We start from the raw sequence: 23894 nt of genomic DNA, 5'->3' as shown, positions 1-23894 counted from the left end.
TAACTAAGGAAGCGAATCATTTCTTACCATGTGTTAACTTCCATGCCGACAGACGGCAGTAGCAACTATTATAACCACAATTAAACTTTGGCATAGCGCATCTTCTAACAGCAATGGCCGCCTCTAGCCTCAATGTGGTTCGAGTGAGGCTGTATTTTGATTATCCTTCCCCCGCCGTATCCACCTGTCGTATGTGTTGGTTGCTGATTGATCTCAACAAATGTAGGGTTGTTGCAGATCTGGTCAGCGTTATCAGGGAAAAGTTTGACTACAGCCGCAAGACTTGCTTAGACCTGTTCATTGAAGACTGCTACCTCCCACCTTCAGAGAGCATCTACGTCGTTCGGGAAAATGACAGTATCAGGTAACGTCAGCCAGCGAATCATCTCTGATTTCACATAGATATTTGAATCAATACTTGATTCAAACTTGAAGCCAGTTATTGTTTTATCGGACTTTTGCTAATTTGCTAGTGCATGCAAATAATTAGCCTCACAATAGGGCCATTGGAACTATCTAAACATGTGTTTTTGATTGCCAGGGTGAAAGCTGAGAGTCTATCACATCTGACCGCTACAGAATCAGAAACATCCAAATTAAGTAAAGCCAAGAAAAGAAGGAGGGAAACCGAAGAACAGGAGGTGAAGGATGAACAGAATAGCGCTTCGAAAAAGAGAAAGGAAACAGAGGAAAGTCAGGGAACTCAGCTGAGTGTGACTGAGAATGGCAAGAAAAAGAAGAAAAGTAAAAAAAAAAAGAGGAAAGAGGAGCAGGCTGGCGAAAGGCAGACAGAAACGGCCAAACTGACCCCTGCAGCCCCAGGGCCTAAACCTCAGCCAGAAAAATCCACTAAAAAACAGCAGCCCTCTACTCCTGCTTTTAATGGCAGACCCGCTGCCAGGAAACCAAAGGAAACGTCCTCTGACTCCAGTGATAGCAGTGATGAAGAGCCATCCAAGAGACCCACTCAGCATCCTAAACCTCAGGGGAAAGTAAGCAGCGGGGCAGGTCCCGTCAGTAAGTCTGGCTCAAACACAGGAACCAAACGCAAAGACAGCTCGTCATTGTCTGACTCAGACTCTGGCTCGGTTCTGCAGCCCCCTAAAAAGCCAACTCCTGCCAAATCCCTTCCCGCTAAGCCCAAACCTAGTCCTGCAAATGCCGCGGTGAACACAAAGACCAAACCACCACCTAAAAAGCAGGCTCAGAGCTCTTCCTCCGACTCTGATTCCTCCAGCAGTGCCGAGAGGCCCCCTCCCAAGCGGACCCCTGTCAGGATACCCCCACCTGCTCCCTCTTCCAACCCCAAAGCTTCAGCTTCTGCTTCTGCTGCTGCTGGAGGCGGCTTGAAGAAGCCTCCGGCTAAAAAAGCTGAGACCTCCTCAGACTCTGATTCCTCCTCTAGTTCAGAGAGGCCTCCTATCAGGAAACCCTCTGCCACATGCACCCCAAAACCCCCTTTATCTGCCCCAGCCGCCTCAGCTGCCTCAAGTAGCCCGGTGGCAAAGCCAGCGGCTGCACTGGCGGCCAAATCAGACCTGAGGGCCTCAGACTCGGACAGCAGTGAAGAGGAGATTGAGCTGGTTATTAGGAAACCGGTGCTAAACGGCATGGGCCTACATGTAGCAGGGGTGGTGTGCTCCAGTCCTGTAGTGGGGGCAGGCAGGGGCAGGATGGACGCCAGAACCCCAGGAAAAGGCACGGGCCGTGGGGAAGGAAGGTTTGCTGCACGGAGGGGGTCTTCCAGCCGGGGTGGAGGAAGAGGGAGCGGACGGGGGAATGGAACGCCCTGGAGTAAGGGCTTCCGGTACGACAACAGTGACGACGACCGGACAAGGGACAGAAGGTTTAATGACTCGCTGACCAACACCAGTTTAATCCTTCAGGTAAGTCATACTCTACAACTGTGCAACCATAACATGTCATCCTCCCTAGTTAATTGTTGGTCTGTGCATTTGTGTTTGAGAAGCACTCTGTTATGTTTAGATTTGTGACTGGTGTCCACTTTCACTTGACTTAAATCAGTTTAATCTAAACTTACCAAAGTGCAGAAAGCTACACAACAGTGTAGTGTACATTTATTTATCTATATGTGCACACTCAGTTTTGTACCTTCCACTTTGGTGGCCATCACCTACCTCTATTAAAGATCAGCTGGGCAATGTCAATCTTAACATTGCTGATACTTTAAACCCCAGAATCCGCCTGAACCGGTTCCTCCACGGGACTATAACATGCTCCCACTGTTGGCTGCACCCCCACCTGTCGGGCAGAAGATTGCCTTTAAGGTACAGTAGCTGTGGAGCTATTTCAGGTCCAAACTTAAGCTTGTGTCTGTGTAAACATGCTCTTATGAGTCCCTGGCTGCAGTCCACTCTCTTCACCATATTATGCCTCTTTGTGTGAAGTTGACATTGTTAATCTCTTAATCTCTGCATGTTATTAAAGGGTGTCTTCAGTCTGAATTATTTGTAAAAAGATCACCGCGCATCAATCATTGCATTTGTAGTATAATCAAATAAAGTTTAACATTGTTGTGGTGTGGTGTGTTGCGTTGTGTTGTGTTGTGTTGTGTGTCCCAGGCGTACTATCTCTTGCTAATGCACTGCTTTGATTTCATACAGCTTCTGGAGCTGACTGAGAATTACACTCCTGAGGTGTCAGATTACAAGGTAAACTGCATTAAGTTTCAAAATATTTACCCATCACATTTACCCCAACCATTGAAGGCTGATGTCAGAGAATTCGATTTTTAATCATAGCTATTCAGCCAGTGCTGACTTATGTTGTTGGACATCTTGTCAAATCTACTTAATGCTGGGAGCTACTTTTGAATAAATCAGTATGATAATTTACCAAACAACATACAGTACAAGCCATAAGTTTGGACACACATTCTCATTCAATGCATTTCCTTTATTTTCATGACTATTTACATTGTAGATTCATCAAAACTATTAATGAACACGTGGAATTATGTACTTAACAAAAAAGTGTGAAATAACTGAAAACATGTCATATTCTAGTTTCTTTAAAGTTGCTATTTTTTATTTTATTTAATACCATATTCAGCAAGCCATAACTTGACAAATATTCATCTGTGGGCCAAATAACTTTGGATTCATTCATAGTTTTGATGCCTTCAGTGAGAATCTACATTGTAAATAGTCATGAAAATAAAGAAAACGCATTGAAATGAGAAGGTGTGTCCAAACTTTTGGGGGCTGTTTCAATGAGATGCTCTGAGTTTCTGACTCAGAACTGAATTGATTTATGTATGAAACATAACATGTTCTAAACAATTGGTTTGTTTAAAAAAAAAAAAAAAGTACATTCGGAGGCATTCTTAATTCTTAACAATAGCTGTTTATCTGGCTGCCATGTTATGGGTGTCTCTGTGGTCCACTCTCTCCATTCCTTCTCTCACTCCCCTCCTTTCTCCATCAGGAAGGAAAGATCACTGGATTCAATGTCATCACCAACATGGTAGAACTGGAACTACTGTCCAGACCTAAAGGTACAGACTTGCACAACTAACTGCTTGGTGGTGCCATATACTGTATAATATGTGGCCAATGCTGTTAATTCAGTTGGGCCTGTTAGCGGCCTCTCTAACAAGTCTGTCTGTTTAGTTCCTATAGAACCGGGTAAGTTTGACCTGGTGTATGAGAACCCTGATGGTTCTGAGGTGGTGGAGTATGCCGTGACCCAAGGATCCCAGGTACTGTATGCATGGATTCTTCCTCAGAGTCTCTATTTCTGATTAATATTCTGCTCACTGAACATTTTCATGGACAGTGAGTATGAAAATGAGAATTGAGTATTCTAAATGTGGACCAGTACCAGTAGTAGAGGTTGGTTTCAACCTATTCTGGTCCATTTAGTAATTTAGGCCTTTGTTTACAGTGGTAAGAGTTCAGTGTTGGCATTTGAACTTAGTGCCGTGTGTTCTGCCAGTTCAGCATTCAGTGGGACATTTGCTCTGCACGTCACAGTTGCAGTTGAGCTAAAGCCTTCTCTTTTGTCAGTCGTCTGCCGAGTGTGACCCTTCTCCCCCTATCATACAAACCGGCTCCAGGATGATCCCCTCTAATTGTTGTGGGTTGAAAGCGGTTGGTGCTTTGTGCACCGCACAGCTCCCTTGTATGCGGTGTGCTGAAATGCTAGGTCTCTGCTATGCCGTCTGATGTGATGTCTGTTGTGCAGTTGACCGAGCGGTGGGACTCCCTGTTGGAACCACGACTCATTGTGGAGAATGTGGGATGAGTCTTCATGATGCAGTAAAGCTGAAGACACAGCAACACAGCAACTGAAGCACTAAGGGAACACATCAACCTCTGGTTTTAATGTTTAGAACTGTCTCTGTTTGACTGTTGCAGATGTAAAATAGAACTGACTTCCTGATAAAGGATATGATTTTAATATTTTCTATGTGTATGCCAACTGTGAAGACTGAATAAATAAATATTCTTTGTAAACAAGTGACTAGAGGATTTTATTTTATAGGGTGGGAGAATAATTACGCGAAAACATAATAGGCTACAGAGGAACAAAAACCATAAATCATTAAGCATTTGTTCGCAAAGCCTATATATACCAGTATTTCCCACAGAATGTAATTCTATTTGTGGGGGTCACAGTTTTGAACAAAAATTTAAGTAGTACAACATAGAAAATCATTGTGTGGTGGTCAGTGTTGATATTGTGGTGGGCCGCCACAAAAAACAAAAAAGTCAATGTATGGGAAACACTGTATACTACTGAGTATTTCTGATATGTTGCTGATAGGATCATAAACGGCCACAGCAACGAAAGGGGAATTACTGATTCTTTTCTATTATTGTGTTACATGTTCCGAATATAAAGCACTTTGAGCTGCATTCTGTGTATGAAAGGGGCTATAGAAATAAAGCTTATTATTATTTTTAACAATGTATGTTAGAAATGGTAATGTAATGCAGTCATAATGATTAGTAAGACTCTTATAGGCTTATCAGAAGCCTAGGCCTATAGTAAAAAGCCTACGTCACACGTGTGAAAAACATGTTTAAGAAACTCTTGAGAAATAAAATATGGATGATTCACAATATCATTATATCAGTGGGATGGACCTTGCGCGGGTAATGTTGAAAAGACAATTCATCTACGTTTTAATGAAAATTTCCAATTGACTTAATGTCTTAGTTATTGTTGACCATCATGTATCCCATGGGTAATTTCTTAAGATTGTATTTTACGGAGGAGTGTTAATGATGATTCTTGATTACCCCTTACCACCTACTCGATGGATCTTTCCGCTCATCCAGTGATGCTGCTGATGTCACCGTTGCGCGCTTAGAAGCAAAGCAGTGAGCGCTGTTGATGATGGCGCCCGTCGCACGGATTCCCTTGGAGTGCATGTAATTTTTTTTTATCTTTAACAACTCAAGTACAACAATGGACGGCAATGTCTTCCCTGACCAGGAACAGCTGCTGGGGTTTCTGAAAAAGCTGAAAGAAGTCTTCGACGTTTGTGACGAGGATGCAGACGGCTATATTCGCATTGAACACCTCGTAGACCTTGGTCTTCAGTTCGGGCAAGGGGATGAGGTAAGGTTCACTAATCAAACTGTAGGCTATACTGCATATCATGGTAAGGATGGTCGGGTGAAAATAAACACTCCGTCTATTGGTCTATAGACAAAAGATGTAGAGTAAAAGACATCTCTATCATGTTAAACCACATCAGAAATAAAATGACATCATTGGATCAACTTGCTCCTTTGCCAGTTCTCATTAACAGGTTGTCATAACATTGGACAGTAAAACTAGTGATCTTGATCTGATTTTCGTTTAGATGGTTGACTTTTTTTCGCAGCCTTAAGCCATTACAACTATTTTTAATGCTTTATCATGTAGCTCACCTTGGTGGTATTGCGTAGACTAGAGTGCAGAGCCTCTCAATCCTCGGCCAGGGAAGGATACTCCGGAGAGTGATTGCATAATATTATCGACAAGGATGCATATATTAGGCTAGGCTATGGATATTTGCAACGCATTTCTTTTCTATATAGACCTTTTCAACGCCTTTGTTGTATGGCAGCTTATTGCACACTTGATTGTCAATCAGGGAATGTTATGTCATTGGATCTGAACACTATTTCAGTGCTGACACATTGCATAGAGTTGCAATCATCATTGCTGAAAAAATGAATGATTTTTCTGAAAAATTGAACATCTCCATTGGGATCCTTATGCCCTAAACACAAGTCTATTATGTATTCTTCTTATTTGTATGGATACAACACACCCTAAAATAATTACAGAGTTACACTGGAATAGTTTATTTCAGATCTCATTAGAACTATACAAATTGTAGTATGGCAGTACAATCACACATGACATTCAACTAAAAATACATTCAGACCTTGGTTTGTCCAAAACAGAGCTTTGAGCTTAAATAAACTGCTCTTTTGTGGTGCCATTGCTGATCATGTCGCCATGGAGCGAGTCTATGAGAATGCCCTTGGAAAGGCTGGGATCTCTGCCTGTTATTGCATTGCATTGTCGTCATTCCATTTAAAGCCTCTATGTGGTTATTATCAGGTTTGGCATATTTGACCATCTGTCTTTAAGCTGTAGCAGATATTTATTTGGGTCTCATGAAGCTAAGAGTTTATGTTTCAGAATAAAAAAAAATCTAAATCTTCATCTTCGTTTATACATCCTAACATATTTCTCTTTTTGTTGTAGTGTAGTGTGTAGTGTGTAGTGTTGTTATGTGTGAACTATGCAATTCCCCCATCATACAAAACTGTAAAATGAACAAAAAAGTCTGCCCGTGTAGGTTGAATAAGGTGAAGTGATGCTTAATTTAAAGCACTTTTAGGGTTGTGTTAACAAGCTGTTGTCGATGATTAGAAGGTGTCCTCCCCAATCCCCAAATGCACTGCAGTCTCTGTAATCAGCCAACGGAACACCCATCATTGAAAATTACTCTAAATTGCAGCCAAATCATAGCTTAAGCCTGACAGAGTACTGTCATAAGTCCTCCCTGTGCTTATGTTGACAGCCAGAACTGGCCGATGTAATTAGATTTTGTTCAGTGAGCACTTGACTGCTTGTGAAAAAGCTATAGAAACAATGTATGTGATGTGGGTGTGACTCAATGTAGGTGGTGAAGATGAGTTAAGTCTCTTTTTGGCACCAACTATCTCTTTACAACCATTCCTTTTGTAATAATGCTTATCAGGTCTGTGTTCAAAGCTAGCGCATATATATTCTTATGTAAAACGAGTCTGCTTGTGGTACTTTTAGTCTGTTAATTAAAGGCTCTGCCATATTTAGGTCCAGACCATAGCAGGGGTAAGTGTCATGTAGGCATTCTAGTCCTTCACATCCGGGTCAAATAAGGATACAAAGCATCCTCATCCGCCTCAAGGGCTGGTTTTGTAGATATAATTTTGGAGAATTTAAATGGATGTTTTGTTAGTGGCTAGTATAAACTGCTGTTGACATCTCACATTTGACTGGGTCAAAGATAAGTTGTTGTAAATTGTTTTGCATACCATAGACACATTTATTTGCTACCAGAGTTGTTTGTTTCTTTGGGCTGCTTGTTAGACCCTTGGCGAAGTAGTTGAGAATTAGCTTGTAAAGAATGCATTAAATGCCCTAAAACATCTCTGATGTTTTACTGACATATGCTGGATGAAGCTTTAATGACTAACGTTAGAGTGTTCAAAATGCCATTTAAATGTTGCAGGTATTGGTAATGACAGTTGTATAAGTGCTGTTCCAGTTTCCCCCTGTGTGAATACTGTAGAATCCTGCACGGCCTTCACACCCACCCGTGTGCTGTACCTCTGTGTTGTTGATGCGTGCGGTAACCTTGTCTTCCATGCAGCGCAGGTGGGAGAGCACGCTCTCAGAGCGTGACCAAACCCGAGGCACATTCTGAGAGAGAGAGAGAGAGAGAGAGAGAGAGAGAAAGAGATGAGACTGACCTACTCCCCCATCATCTCCTTCTCTGCTCTTCATCCATCCAAGATCACAGCCATTATTGCTGTTGTGGTTCTAACGATGTGAACTGGGGCACCTTGTGTGGCATGTTTTCAAAGCCACACAGGCACGGGCCTCTCTGTAGCTCTCTGGCCTAATACTGTCCAACCAGCCGGGGGCCCCATCAGTTGCTTGTTTGTTTGTTTGTTTTTGTATTGTTTTATGATTTGCCCTCCTTTCCCCCGGGGCCAGCTTGAAAACGTGACACGAATTTCTCGGTCGTTAAGCGCACAGTGCGTGTTTGATGGCTCAAGCATCTATAGGCGGCTGGTGGCCGCTAAAAATAACAGCCGCTGCTGAGTGGAACGCTTCAGCTTGCTCTGGCTCTGGCTCCAGCTCCAGCTCCCGCCCCGTCACCATGGATACACCTGCGCAACAAACTGGTGGTGGATGCTCAGGCTGTGTTCTGTCAGTCGAAGGCTGGTGGAGGGGTAGATGGTGGGTGGGTGAAGAGGTGGTGGCGAGAGGCATCCACGACACCCCGGACCCCCACAACCCCTTGTGAAAATGTGATCAGTGGGGCGTCAGATCAGGAGAGAAGACCCATATTGTTTTGGGCCTCTGGTATCCAGGTCAGTTACGGGTTACTTACTTATGCTGAACTGATCTGACAGTGCTGCTTGGGTGGGATTCAACTCAAAACCAATGAAAAAAATGGAATCCTTTTATTTCCCCCACATGTGGGTGATCCAGGGTATGGTAATGTTTACCTTCATTCTGTCAGCCATGATGGTTTCCTCACTTTTCATAGTAACCTAAAATCGGACTACTGTATGTAGTTCAGTGCTTACTGAACTGTATCTGTTTAAACAGTGGGGAAATTAAGTAATGGTAGCTTGGTGTTCTGCAATTTCAACAAATAGGTAGCTGATTTTATCGGGTGACTGATAAAATAGCTTTCTGTTCCTTGCCGTGGAAGATAAAGAGGACACATTCATTAGAGAGAGAGAGAGAGAGAGAGAGAGAGCACAGTTAGAATCATGCTTTTGGCCTTGCCTTGCATGATTTGGAGCACATGACAATAACATGTTTGTATTAACCATTAGGGTCTTTAAATAGGCTGTCCTTGGTCATTTTGTTGAATCTAGTGAAGCACCAACACAAGCACCTTTAGCTTTGTTACTAATGCGCCTTTAGCTCTATTGCTTTCGGAAAAGCAGTGTGGAGGAGAATCGTGCTTTTCATGAATGAAAATCAAATCTCCTGTTTGTCGTTGAATTGAAAATAGACCAAAGAAGCCATCGGCCATCTTATCCCATAGGTGTGGTTTCCTCCCCTCCCGGCAGTCATCTCACTGTGGCTTCACTATTCATTTCAGGGATTAATTGTCATGATACTGAGAACATGGCCGAATTGTCATGATACTGAGAACAATATGATTGCTGGTTCCGGCTAATTTGTTTACCTAAATGCCACTGTGCGTTAGACAGAGGGACATACAGTAGTTAGAATGCAGGAGCCTGAGAGAATGGAGGAGATGTTGTCATGGTTGTTGTACCCTTGCTTGTTTACAGTGTTAATATTTTATTAATTTTTCATGTATTTGGAGTGCTAGCCCTATTACCAGCTCTATTGTCCGGCAACAACAGTGTGAACCACTGATGATCACTCAGCTGTTTCTGCTAACCCAATCCATTTTTAAAGCTTTTTTATTTGACCCATTAGCTGTTTTAGTTTCTGTTACAGATGCTGCTTTTCTTTGTTTTTACTGCTTGCAAAGATGCCAAAGACGGTTCACCGCCTCTCTGAAATGGTTTCGTGATAACCATGGCATCCTCAGATTTATGCTAGTGAATATGGAATGGAAACTCGGTGGCTGTGAGCACACTGTGTTCTTAGGCCTTCCAATCAATTTACTCACTCACTCAAGCCGCAGCATTGGGCAGTGCAGATGGCTATGTTAGGTGTACAGTAGCCCTGGTTGAGTATGATGTAATCAGCGGTCACAGGGACAGTCGTGGATGTCTTGGGTGGCGGAGAGCTGTTGAGTGATAGGAGGACCTTTGTGTGTGTGGGTCCACTGACTGTGAGTCATTGTATGTACGAGGTTGGACAGAAGGGATGCTGATGACACACTGAACGGCCAGCCATGGGAGACGAGCTTCCACCAGCCACTGACACTGAGCACACACTGGCTTACTCACACATCGATGAGTGTACACACTGATACAGGCACGCTCACACAAAATCCCTCTCCTGCACACTGACATGTAAGCGTAAATACACACACACACACACACACACACATACACACACACACACACACACACACACAAAGAATTGCAAACATCTCCTCCTTCTCCTCCTCCCCTCCTCTTCTTCCTTCTTTATCTCTTTTTTTCCCCATTCGTTTCGGTTGCGATACGCAGCAGTGTGTGATGCGGAGTGTGCTGTGGGAGTGTGCTGTGGGAGTGTGCTGTGGGAGTGTGATGCGGAGTGTGCTGTGGGAGTGTGCTGTGGGAGTGTGATGCGGAGTGTGCTGTGGGAGTGTGCTGTGGGAGTGTGTGGGTACATGTGTCCCTGCGGAGCAGAGACTCCCCCCTCCTCTGGGCCGTGTGCAGTGGCCTTGAGAGAACAAATAGAGCGATGGAGGGAGAGATGGAGAGAGAGATGGAGAGAGAGAACAATCCAGAGTGGAACAGAATGACCATGGCCCTAAGAGTAGTAAGGGCTCTTCATCTGTGTACAGGTGATTACAACATCCTCCTTTTTGGGATGCACCGATTGTGAAATTGTGGGCCGATACAGGTGCCCATGTTAATAATAACAATAACCAATAACTGATACCAACACCAGTGTTTTGTTTTTGTTGTTCACTATACCATTTAGTTAGCCTGGAGAATCCAGACCCTGGTAATCTAGAAAGATTAAAGGTCTGGCCACGAACAATGTAATGGCCCAACTCGAGGGGCGGCAACAAGCATGCATTTAAAAATCTCACTGCATGCAATTGGATAACACTAGACCATGTTTACTCGGAATGATTTCGGACTTTGACGCAATCGGATAACACTACGACCAATGTGTACTGTCCTCCAACGTTGCAGCGCTGTCTTCATCAGTTTAGCTGGTTCCCCGGAATGCAAGGGGAAAAGGTAACGTGCATCATTGCTCATTGCCTGAGTGTCTCGCAGAGACAATTCCATCGTGTTCTCGCGAGAACTCTGGATTTCCAGCCATTTAGTGGCAATGACGCAAAAAGGCATTATTAAAAAAAACTAATCTTTCAGCCCTTATGAAACAAAAAAGTCTCTCAGCCCTTCATAGAACTATCGTGTCATTCTGCACTCTGCACATAACACAATATTTAGCTTGTGCAAAATTGATGCGACATAGCAGATAAACATCAGCCAAAGCCACCAGTATATAGTATACAGACAGGCAACAGTCAACAGTCTCCCTTCACATGGTCTATTTATCTCTGTCTATTTTTCTGTGTTGTAGATCCTTCTGTATAGAGCCATGCTCTGGAGTTCTGAGCCCATTGTTCTAGAGCCATGCTCTCAGGTCCTCGGCCATGTTCTCGCCCCTTTGTTCTAGTGCCATGCTCTGGGGATCTGGTTCCTATCTAAAGCCATGCTCTTGGGTTCTGAGCCCTTTCTAGAGCTACGCTCTGGGGTTCCTAGTCCTTTGTACGACTAAACTCTGGTTTTGGAGCTCCATCTGGAGCCTCCTGTCTTGAGCGATTAGACAGAGACCCGCTCCATCTCTAATTTTAAAATCAGCCTCAGTGAGCTGCTCTGCAGTGCCGTCCCGCACCCTTCCCCAGTCTGAGTAGCTGGAGGAGTGCCCTGCTGCCTCCTTCCTCTCCTGCAACCGCCAATGTCAAGTGCAAGGTTTCTCTGCCATTCTCCATTGGACAGGTTGTGGCTTAGCAACTGCTGCGCTGCTTAAGCATTGAATATTTCATTATTTCTCTCGCTTATGTAACTCGTCACAATGATAAATATTGAATAGATGGGAGATGCTGCAGTGCATGTTTGGTCCAGGAAGATGTGACCCTTTGCCAGATTCTGACAGACTTCACCTCCCCCTCTCGGTTCCTCTGCGTCTCTCTTTCCGTTTCTCTCTTTTTTCTTCTCTTCTCTTTCTCTGTTGTTCTATTTGTATTTGAGTTTCAGTGTCTTATTGTATTAAATTGGCAGATCAGTGTTTGCATATTCTGCACTGATGGCAGATCTCAGTGTTTACGCTCTGAATTGATCTGTTTACTGACGGCAGTGCCACACTACCTTATGCTGCTCCTGCAGTTCGCAGAGCTCATCATGAACAAAATTAATTATTATTACGCAGATGTCGGCTTTTGTGAGAAGATCCATCCACTCACTGCACTCTCTTTTTTTCCCTTTTGCTCTCTCTCTTCCTTATGTGTCTTTCTCTGATTATAGCAATTGCAGGTACAGTCTGCAGGTTGGTGTTAGTTGATCTCTAAAGCCAATCTTAATACACCCCTCCATTTTTTTAGCTCCTGAAGCAACATGTTGATTGGTTGGAATTGTTGTATGGCTCACTCACTCACTCACTCACTCACTCACTCACTTGCTCATTCATTCATTCATTCATTCATTCATTCATTCATTCATTCATTCATTCACTCACTCACTCACTTGGTCACTCACTCACTCACTTGGTCACTCACTCACTCACTTGGTCACTCACTCACTCACTCACTCACTTGGTCACTCACTCACTCACTTGGTCACTCACTCACTCACTCACTTGGTCACTCACTCACTCACTTGGTCATTCACTCATTCACTCTCATTCGGTCATTCACTCATTCTTCCATCTACTACTTCCTCTTTACAGCCCTTCACTCCTTGTGATTGTCAGCGTCCTCACTCTCTTTCCTCTCGTCTTTCTCTCTTCCTCCTTTCCTCCTTCCCTCTCACTCTTTTAATCTCTAAAACCTTACCCCATGTGGAGTGTAGGTGTGTGTGGTGTTCAGGATGAGATGTGTGTGTGTGTGTGTGTGCCAGGGGGGTATTGAACTCTGGCTGCCCCCTGCCCTGTGCCTGTTCTTTCCTCTTCTCCCCCAAATCCATGGGTGGCAACAGCAGCAGCAGCTTAATCAGCAGCCTTTGATCACCCCCCCCCCTGTTTGTGTCAGCTCTGCTCTCCTTTTCATTCCTGCCACTCTTTCTGTTTTTTTCTCTCTCTCTCTCTCCCCCCCCCCTCTCTCTCTCTCCCACCTCTCTCCTACCTCTCTCTCTCCCCCCCTCTCTCTCTCTCTCTCTCTCTCCCCCACCTCTCTCTCTCTCTCTCTCTCTCCCACCTCTCTCTCTCTCTCTCTCTCTCCCACCTCTCTCTCTCCCCCACCTCTCTCTCTCCTCTCAAATTCAATTCAAATTCAAATGGTGCTTTATTGACAAATATGACACTTGTATTGCCAAAGCAATTGTTACATAAAAGTACAGTATCAGGATCTAAGCAATTATACAGGTATATATAAGGGATAGGGGTACATAGACAAAGTGTAAAGAATTTTTTTTTTTGTCTGTGTCTGAGTACAACATATCGAGTTCAAGTTCGAGTTCTGAGAGACTCAACACAGGCAACTTAGACATGCAATTACAGTTTTTCTCGATCGTTTTGATACCTGTGTCAACTCTGACATCACATTCTCAAAACAGTTAACACCCGTGTCTGAACAAAAGCACTCTGGACAAAATGACACATTTTGCTTTCAAAAGGCTGTTACTCTCTCAAAACACTTAAAACATGCAGCAAAAGTAAATCTTGCCTTCAAACACTACAACTTGTTGCCAATTCAAAAACACTCTTTAATCAATCATTACACACTTGACAACAAAATGCAAAATCTAGTTCTCAAAATGAGCATTTTTGCTATGTCTGTTCCATTACTTAGTCATTTTTCTGGTATCAGAAAAAAACTGTGAAAAGACAAAATTTACTGAATACTGTAAAAAAAATAATTTATTAATTCCTCCCAAGATGTAACTGTCATTGACATGTAAGACATACAGCAAACACCTAGCAAGATACTGTAAATGTCATTGAACTACAACTTTCATCGAAATAGACCTACAGTAAACACCTTTTGTACCGTTTTCTCCACCAAATAGGCAATACAGTACTTTGTCTAAATGTGCATTAGATCCATACTTGCAAATAGCAACACAAAACAGACATCTCTTATGTATAATGAATGATTGCTGATTGAAGAATTGTGCAAAGGAGTTTCACACAGGTGTATCAGAGATTTAGACTTATGGAAGGAATCTACCATCTGTGAAAATGTGGAATACCATCTGTGAAAAGATGTTTTCCTTTTGTTTAGCATGGGAAAACCAATAGAGTTTGGGGCTTTTGAATGACACCTGTGCTAACTGTTTTGCAAAAGGGTGTGAGAAATGTGTGAACCCAATGAAAATGTGTGAACACATTCGCAAGAGATTACTTCTGCTGTGCAAAGAAAGTAGTCATGAAGATCAAGTGGGTTCTAGTTTACTTAAGCAGGTAAAAGCAATCGAGAAAAACTGTAATCAGGGCACGTACATGAAGTGGACTGCGTAGAAACTTCAAGTATGGTATACAACAGGGGACTGTGTTGAGTTAGTGTATGTGGCTGTGGCTGTGAGAGGGGTGTGTGTGTGTGTGTGTGTGTGTGTGTGTGTGTGTGTGTGTGTGTGTGTGTGTGTGTGTCACATGTACATGCATACAGAAATCACTCAGTATCTCTCAGCTGGTGACAGGCATACTGGTGACATATTGGGCAGCAGTAATACAGCTGTCTGTGTCTTCTCCCAATAGGTATAGTATTTTATTCAGGTTTGGTAAGTCATAGAAATCAGGGATTTTTTCTTTCATTTTTGGGAAGTATTTATTGCGAATTGATTCGAATTTTGGGAATTCAGTTAAAAAGTGTCATTCGGTTTCAACAACATCATCTCTGCACTGCTGGCATAGATGCTCGTCTTTTGGAAGCCATGCCTTTTTGTGTCTTCCTGTTTCTATGGCTAAACGGTGTTCACTGAGTCTGTATTTCGTTAGTGTGCATCTCAAATTTGTCTCTTTTATTTTTGTTAGGTAATGTGCAAGTGTATATTTCCTGTTTAGGGTCAAATAGCATTGCATTTTGCTTTGGGATTGTGTTTTAGATTGCCAATATTCATCATAAATGTCTTTTAGGTTTTTCTCTCTCTCTCCCACCTCTCTCTCTGTCTCTCTCCCACTTCTCTCTCTCTCTCCCCCCCCACTTCTCTCTCTCTCTCCCACCTCTCTCTCTCCCTGTCCCTGTCTTTGTTATTGTAGATGGAACATATTAAACATGAACTGTGTTTATGTGTGTGTTGGGTTTGTTCTTTCTTTCTTCTGTTTTCTTGGTGCGCTTCTCTCAGTTTACATTTAGGTGGCGTAGTCAGGTGTGTGTGCGTGGTTACTGTATGTCTGTGTAAATGCGTGTGTGCTGTGTGTACTGTGTGTGTGTGTGTGTGTGTGTGTGTGTGTGTGTGTGTGTGTGTGTGTGTGTACTGTATGTGTGTGTAAGTGCGTGTGTGCTGTGTGTGTATGAGTGTGTAAATGTGTGTGTGTGTGCTGTGTGTAAATGTGTGTGTGCTGCCTCTTCCTCTCTACCACCTCTCCGTTTACAGCTCACATGCACATCACTTTCTGTGGCACCTTGATGAGTCATTCTCCAGAATAAACCACTGGGTTAGCAATAGACACGCGCAGAGCTGACATCGCCTGCACCTCCTCGTGTTTGGTTTTCGTTCTCCGCTCTGAGGCGTGATGAGCCCCATGCTGCGTCTGATCTGTATTTAGCAGGTGTGAACACCTGTGGCGAGGTGATGCTGGCGTCTGTCTAGGAGTCTGGGGTGTGAGTGTGAGCAAGCGCGGCAGCTGCTAATGAACTGGGATGCTCATCAACAGGTCGTCACATGAGCTCATTGCGCGAAAGTTTCATTTGAGGTGTGGATGAGTGCATTCATGCTATTATTTCCTTGTGTGTGTACATGGGTGTGTATGTCTGTGGCTCTGCGTGTGTGTGTGTGTGTGTGTGTATGTGTGTACTGTAGTTGTGTGAGTTTGTGCTTGTATTCCTTGGCCTACTGTCATGATTTTTTGATGCATCAGACCAAATTGGGTGCATGTGTGTTTGTGACATCAGAAGACAATCCACTTTGCCATGGTCTCCTAGGGACACACCTAGCGTTCATGGGCTTCGGAAAAACCTTTTTCCGAGGCAAAACATCATCATTCCGCGTCATTCACGTCACGTAATGTGTGAGTCAGAGGTCGGAAACTGGGGCTAGATTTTGCTAACAGAGTAGGCTTGTTCGACTTGGACTGAGTCTGACTTGGTCTGGCTTTCTACGTAAACGTGATCTTCAGAGGCTAGCCGGGAGGAGCTACAACAGAGGGCAGCTCATCCCGGACAGACAGGCTACAGTCTGCCTGATGTGACTTGCGTGAGATATCGCGGAATTTTGTTTTTAATAAACACAGAACTTTCATTCTTACTCATTAAAATGAGCGTGATGACTGACGAAATAAATTCTTATGATGTAGTTTAAATAAACCACTGTTGTCATACAGTTAACAGGCCTGCATTGTAGCACATAAATTCAATATCAAGTGTTTCCCCTATATGTGTATCTCTCTATTTAGCCAACAAACAGAAAATAACAGAATATCCAAACGTTTTCAGTAGGCTAGCCTACCATTGTTGCAGAAATCACGTATAAGAAGGTATCCCTTCGATTTCTGTTTATTTTCGCATATTCCAACATAAGGAAGCAGCATGAGACTCCCGTCATAATCGTCATGAGGACATTCCTCCCAAATGGCCCTATCACGTCTTTGAACTGACGTCATGGGGGCGTGTTTTAGCTCGTGCAGCTCGTGGAAGGCAACTGCAAGATCTGTCGCGATGAGTGTGACATGGTGTCACGGTGGTAAGTCCCTCCCATAGACAGTAAAAGATATGGACAGTGTCATCACGTAGACGTCAATCGAGGCGGGTGAAGCAAATTTCAACTGTTTCCTGTTGGTCGACGAGGCTTTCTGCGCAGGCTCAGGGGACGTAAATGTAACGTAGTCTGACTTGTGTAACTCTTGTGATAGCTGCACCGAGAGATTGGGTATGTAGCCACTTACTTTGTTACCACCATGTCTACATTACTGTTCTAAATGTCCTAGTTGTTCGTAGATAAATGTGATTTAATATAAACAGCACTCGCCACCTTCATAGCCTAGGCTACTGTCAATCCATCAAAACTTCGCTGAAATGTTGTGCTCCGATGCTTTCGTTCTTAACCAGAGAATACGGTTATTTTGCTCCTGTGCGACGCTTTCACCCGCTCTAGCTGTATGCTTATTACGTCACTTTAGCATTGATTTCGGAAAAAAGTTTATTACTCAGTCTGTAAGTCAGTTACGAGGTTATGACGCCAATCACACAATGTTGTATTACTCCGGAAATGGAAAAAGTTCATATAAAGGCTTAAAACGCTTCAGCTGTAACGTTATTTGATGTCAAAGTGGCGCCCAAATTGAATGGGCTTCAATGGGGATGGCTAGGGGAACTGGTCTACTATTTAGCCTCAGATCCGCCATAGTGTCTACGCTCTCCGAACGTTCGCCTGTCCCCTTGGTCCCTCCCCGGCTGACAGAAGTCGGACAGAATTTCTAACCAGCAAGCATTGCGTCCATCCCAGTATGCATTGTGTTCAACCCAGCATGCATCACATCAAGTCAGATCTGCACAGATCTGCCTCAAGTCGAACACACCTAGTTGCCCAGTTAGGGGCTCGTCATCACTTTTGTCGTCACGTTGTATTTCATTTGTAGTCCATGTGGCCTTTCATGTCCAACAGTTTTAATGTGAACTTGGGAATTTGCCATTTTTGTCACTTGAAAGCTGCATATCTTTCTTTCAAAAGCGTCTTACACTATATTTTAAGCAAATACAGTTGTTTATTTAGGATTAGTGAGTGTATGTTTTAACCTTTGTTGTGGCATCCGTGTTTGTCACACATTCCGACGGCAAAGCACATGAACACTTGCTGTGGGAAAAACAAAGTAGCCACGGGGGCGGTCCTTGTCATTCCGAAGTGGCCTTTCCTTCATTCATTGAACGTGCGCTGTGCTCTAATGGAAACCTTATTGCATAGCGAAGTAGCCTACATTGAGGTTTTTTTTAATTATGCATGTTTACTTTCTATTAAGTTCGTAGGCTGGAATGCCTCGCGGCAATAATTGTGTTTAAATGTAGTAGCCTAGTGCTTCAGCCAGCTGGCAAGCTCAAGGGGCGGCTATTCACCTTATTCAGCCCCGCCCATTTTTTTAAACTCCAAGTTGTCTTTAAACTTCCGGTCGGCTAGCTACTAGGGATGGGCGATACCACACTTTTAGGATTCGATATGATACTGATACTTTTTCTAGCATTTTCATCGATATCGATACCGATACTTATTGGCAATTTTTGTCAGTAAAAAATATTAGACTGCGATCGGAATATTTATAGACTTTATCACCACTGTCAAAGGTCTGTACCTGGATACGGTTGGGTGTTGTGCATACTCTGGTGCAGGGTCTTCTGCCGGACTGTGGGTGGCGAAGGAGACTCGACTCTGACAGCAGCCTGTCTTTTTCCAAGATCGGTGTCACAAACTTGACACCTTGCCGTCAGTTTGTCTATTGGGGAGAAATAACTCCACACCACACTTCGCTTTTTGTCTGACATGTCGCTTCCTGTTTTTTCCTCCGGCTGGCGCGCATTCGTGCTGAGCGGGCTCTGGCTGTGTCGTTGTCTGCTGTCTCACGTTGACGCTCATTCGCTCATCTCCTGTCACGTGACATGGACCAGCTCAATACGCCGCCAGTACAGGGGTGTTCCGGCACATAGTAAGTTTAGTAAGGAATCAAAATAGATGAAAGTGATGCATACACCCCTAATTATTATTTTTTAGTTTATATCGATACTTTTTAAAGGAAATAAATTCCAAATGAGTAGTGCCTGAGTATCGATCTATCGATACCACAGGATCGATACGCCCATCCCTACTAGCTACGTTTAGTTAGCTTCAATGGGATAACACGGCAGAAGAGGATAGAGAGGCTAACTTACAGAACAGCCGCTCCAAAGTCAGTTTTTTCCTAACTTCAGATAGGAAAGCTGTATAACAGAAATGTCACCAAGTTACCAAAATCCTAAATAAACGTTCCTAACTTTAGGATGACCCATAATATATGATGCCAGTCATCTCGATAGAGCTCTGCTATCTCAATGTATCGCAATGGATGTACTGCTCAATCGGAAGTTCGGAGACAATGTGGGCAAAGCTAGCGCCCCCATGTTTGCACGCGGAATAAGGTGAATAGGTTGAGAGCAACGTGTTGGAGACCCATGGTGTAACATGACAAGGTCTTTATGCCGCTGTTGTGTAATTTATTGTCTTTAATCATGTTTAGGCTATGTTTGTGCGGGACAAACAACAACGAAACAAGATCAATACAATTTTCTTTATTTGTCATATGATGGATAAACAACCATAATATGCACGTCTTCTCATAGGCTCCTCAAGAAATACGCACTGAATAACGTTTGGCTGTAGCTGCCGGATAGGTACCCGCCCACCAACATGTTCGCGCATGAGAGCTCGTGCCCAACACAGATTTTCGTGCATGGAGCTGGTTCCAAATGCTCCATGCAGCGCCATATTTGAAAATGGCGTATGCTAACATGCCGAAGCTAATCTGCACGCTCTTGACCCCCTGGCACCAACAGTGACACACGCTTGTCAATCATCTGTGTCATAAAACAGATTTCGTCGTGCTGAGTGACAGCTCCATTTCCTCTCTGCCTCCTCAGCCCATGAACACAGTCTCTCCGAGACCCATCAGAGGCTGTCTGCTTTGATCCGCACTGTCGTTAGGTGCATTCTGTGTTCTGGGTTGATTGGCATCAACATCAAACGACGATCACAGTCCCAGCGGCAGCTGTATTCATGGGTTTCATCAGGTCCCTTTCCACAGGTGTATTAATCAAGCACCATGCAGTCTGCATTGATAATTAAGGTGCTTGATTTTATACACCTGTGGAAAGGGACCTGATGAAACCCATGTATTGGTTTTGCCTTAGCACAGGTGATTTCACTTATTAGTTGATCTACCTGGCTTAAGAGTTGTGCTAATTAGAATCAGCTGATTAAGTGAATGGTTGGAACAAAAATGTGGCAGGACTTTTACTTTCTGAAGCCGGACTTTTACACCTCTGATGTTCTGAATGTACTGTAATGCGTGTTTGAGGACTAGCCGATGTAGGTGTCACAAGGATAACAAGGTTGAGGGTTTTACATGTGACCTTCTTTTCAGTCTTTCTCGCTCTCTCGTGTTTTGGCTTTTTTATTGCTATTTTTTTTCTATCGCTCAATCAAACTCTGCACTATGTTTTTCTCCCTACTGATGCACTTTCTCCCCCCATTTCTCTCTCTCTCTCTCTCTCTCACACACACACACACATACACACACACACACTCAGAGTGTCTATCTCGTTCTTTTCTCCTTCTTTCTCTCTCTCACTCAGAGTCTGTATCTCTTTTCTCTCTCTTTTCTCCCTCTCTCTTCCACATCCCTTTGTGTTCTGGACTGTTATAAATTATTTCTCCTTCGTGATGCATAATACATGGCTACTTAGGCGAGCATAGAGCTCTTACTTTAAGTCTGAGGGATGCCTCTGTGATTGGGGATGACACAGGCTTATTCGCTCACCGAGCGCCTCCATCTACTTCTAGTCATCTGGAGGAAATCCAGTTAGAATATGAATCAGTGGATCACCGGATCAGATCACATTGTCAGGCTTTTTTCATGTGTCATTCAGTGCACTCCAAATCACCAAGCTTGACATACAAACGACTACGCTAAGAAAAGTGTAGTGGTTTTTTTATTTTGTAAATTTTCTTTACAAACAGAACCTTGAACCTTACATTTTAATATGACAGAATTGAAACCCATGTTGAAAAACAAATGTCATTATTTACTTTTATTATTTTTTTGTACACTGAAAAACAAATTTCCCTATTTACTTTTGTTGTTTTTCCCCCGTTATGGCAAATTTGCCATTTTCCCCCTTGCATACGAGTAGGTTTAGAGTGTGTTTGACACATTATATAATGAAGCGTCACGTTCGCACATCCCACGTGCTGATAAATATGCACACTGTTCCCATCACTTGCTGCCACCCCTGAGTCATTCAGGCTGATTAATCACAAAGATTGTTTTATGCTGTTTGGCTGCAAGAAACCAAATTCTGCCCACACAACACGTCATCTATTATATTTGAACTATTACAACCAGAATGTGTGTGTATGTGTGTGTGAAATGGGAGCTAGAATATTATGCTGACTCTTCTCTCTTCCTCTCTTTCAGGTGAAGAAGTTTGCCAAGTATCTGGATCCGAACGCACACGGCAGGATCAACTTCAAAGACTTCTGCCATGGAGTGTTCGCCATCAAAGGTATGAGTGGGTGGTTGGAGAGCCTCCGTGGTTTTTCCTTCTCGAGCGTCGATTAATACACTTAATCTGTCGTCGTGGTCGGGATCAAAGCAATTCTAAATGCGTGTCAACAAGCTTACCAGCCTATGAATATTTATGCTTTCGGCTAGCAGGAAAACTGGCCTTGTCAGCCTTCTTCCAACCTTAAATACCGTCTTGAGACTACTTGTGTGAGGGATTTCACAGGGAGAGGTCATTATCAGAAAGAGAGAGAGAGAGAGAGAGAGTGTGTGTGTGTGTGTGTGCGTGTGTGGGTGCGTGCATGTATGTACATTTGTGCATGTGTGTACATTTGTGTTGTAAGGATGTAGGGAGTGTAAGCCGAAGACTGGTGTGTGTGTCAGTGATTTCCCTTTTAGTTCGCAGAAGTAAGTATTGTGTTTCCAGGCAGTGAAAGCCATGGCCACTCCCTTGTGGCCATTGTTTGTGGAATGGATAGCAAAGTAGCCTTCCTGTCTGAAGAATCAATCTGCACAATGGCCTCGAAAGAATAAGGACTCTGCAAAGTGCAGCAGTCCCTCAAGAGGACAATGCATCTGTCCAATGACAAAGCTCTTAGAAATACTAGTGTGCCAGAACATGATGAGCCGTTTTTAGCCTATCAACTACCTGATTCAGGGGAGAAAATACACCAGGTCAGAGCCATCCTGTCCCCATACAGATGCACGACAGAGAGAATAGACATATGGGAGAAGAGAGGGCAGTTTAAGAGATTGCTAAAGTGCTAACATGCTAACAGAAATAATAGGCATATGGGAGAAGAGAGGGCAGTTTAAGAGATTGCTAAAGTGCTAACAGAGATAATAGGCAAATGGGGGAAGAGAAGGTGGATTAAGAGATTGCTTAAGTGCTAACATGCTTACTGGCCTCTTTGGGAGTATTCATAGCACAGAACCATATAGAACAGACCATAGAATTATATAGTGTAACATGGAAGGATGGTTAGTGGAGCGAATGGTAGGCATTTTTATTTGCTATGGCCTGAACCATGAAACATTGAAAATTAATATGAAGATGATAAGTTGACTAGTTGCATAGTGTTGCTTAATAGAGTGGATGGTGCCTACCCAACAAGATGATGTTGCTGGAGTTAATCTCTGGAGTTAAACCCAGGACTGTGCATTTTCTTTGGAATTGAGTAAACATAACTGCATTTAAAACCTTTGTTTTCAAGAAAGATGTGTTTGCTGTACTTCTGAAACAATTTGGCAAGAGTTCTATGCACCATGTCACTGCTGGTTACGCCCCAGGAAGTCGTGAAATGGGAAGTTCTGAAATGGGTGTCAATTGGATCCTTTCCAGACTGACCTGCAGAGCAAATCTAAATTTGGTTGGTCTGGATTCACCCAGGCTATACTGATGTGATGTTGTATTGCCAGACCAGAGCCAAATCCATGGAGATCAATTGCCGAGTGTGGAGACGCTCTGAAATTTAACGTTTCGCTTTTTTTTTTAAAAACATAGTCCAGTATTTCTTTGAAATTGAAATGAAGTTGTATGGACTGGACTATGTTTTTTTTAAAAAGAAAAAAGGCGATTTAAATTGTGAATTTCCAGAGCGTGTTACTCCACACTCGGCAATCGACTCCTACGGACTTTCCCCTAAAGACGCCAGCTGCAGCAGCAAATTTTCCGAAAAGTACTGGCTTGATGAAATTCATTCTGGACTCTCTATCGACCACATAAAGACCTCGATACTTCGGGTTTGGCTTTAGGGACCCTCTACTCACTACCACGTAAGTGTAATGTTGTTTGGAACTGTAGAAGAGGTATAAAATAGCGTTTTTGTAGCGGCTAAAATGACTTGCCCTGGTCACTTCCAGGCTAACGAGTTTTGACTAAAAACGGTAAAATCTTAACTTTCTCAAAACACATGCGAATGACATGATTTTGATGTCAACTCAACGAATGTACTCCCAATCATCCGTAAATTGATCTAAAGTGCATTTTACTCCGGATAATTCCTTTAATCAGCATATCACTCCAATCAACTCCAGCCCAGAAGTGTTGCAAGAGTCGCAAAAAAGCTTGACCTAAAATAGCCTCTGTGGAGAGAGAGAGAAATGGATAGCTTGCAGATTACAGACAATAGCATACACAGAGCCTATGAGCGGGTAATTACAGCGTTGTATAGATTCCGGATTAGCACTGGGAAAAACTAATCACAGGCTCAGTTAGTGATGCTCAGAGCTGTCTTCCAGGAGAACTAATCCTATAGCTCCAAAGATGAAGATGAAGATAACGATGAAGACGATGACCCTGTGGTGAGGGTGAGATGTTCTGGAAAAAGCAAGATGGAGTGAGAGAGGAGGAAGGAGATGATTACAAAATGCCA

General features: G+C 43.3%; 2 protein-coding genes across 2 annotated transcripts in view; both read left to right on the top strand.

Moving 5' to 3' along the window:
* The first annotated feature begins 26 nt into the window (after nucleotides 1-26).
* Nucleotides 27-4481, top strand: coil (coilin p80). Its single transcript, XM_048245014.1, has 7 exons — nucleotides 27-364; nucleotides 542-1886; nucleotides 2199-2288; nucleotides 2625-2672; nucleotides 3448-3517; nucleotides 3633-3721; nucleotides 4207-4481. The coding sequence occupies exons 1-7, from the start codon at nucleotides 114-116 to the stop codon at nucleotides 4264-4266; spliced, it is 1953 nt and encodes a 650-aa protein (XP_048100971.1). The 5' UTR covers nucleotides 27-113; the 3' UTR covers nucleotides 4267-4481.
* Nucleotides 4482-5359: 878 nt separating this feature from the next.
* rab11fip4a (RAB11 family interacting protein 4 (class II) a) overlaps nucleotides 5360-23894 on the top strand; it is a 69933-nt gene continuing 51398 nt past the window's right edge. The window contains exons 1-2 of the mRNA XM_048246528.1: nucleotides 5360-5589; nucleotides 21433-21520. Of these exons, the coding sequence (XP_048102485.1) occupies nucleotides 5437-5589; nucleotides 21433-21520 (241 nt within the window). The 5' untranslated portion in view covers nucleotides 5360-5436. The remainder of the gene's footprint in view (nucleotides 5590-21432; nucleotides 21521-23894) is intronic.

Source organism: Alosa alosa, chromosome 6, assembly GCF_017589495.1.
Source record: "Alosa alosa isolate M-15738 ecotype Scorff River chromosome 6, AALO_Geno_1.1, whole genome shotgun sequence".
In the NCBI taxonomy this organism is placed as follows: domain Eukaryota; kingdom Metazoa; phylum Chordata; class Actinopteri; order Clupeiformes; family Clupeidae; genus Alosa; species Alosa alosa.
This window is presented reverse-complemented; position numbering and strand designations above follow the sequence as displayed.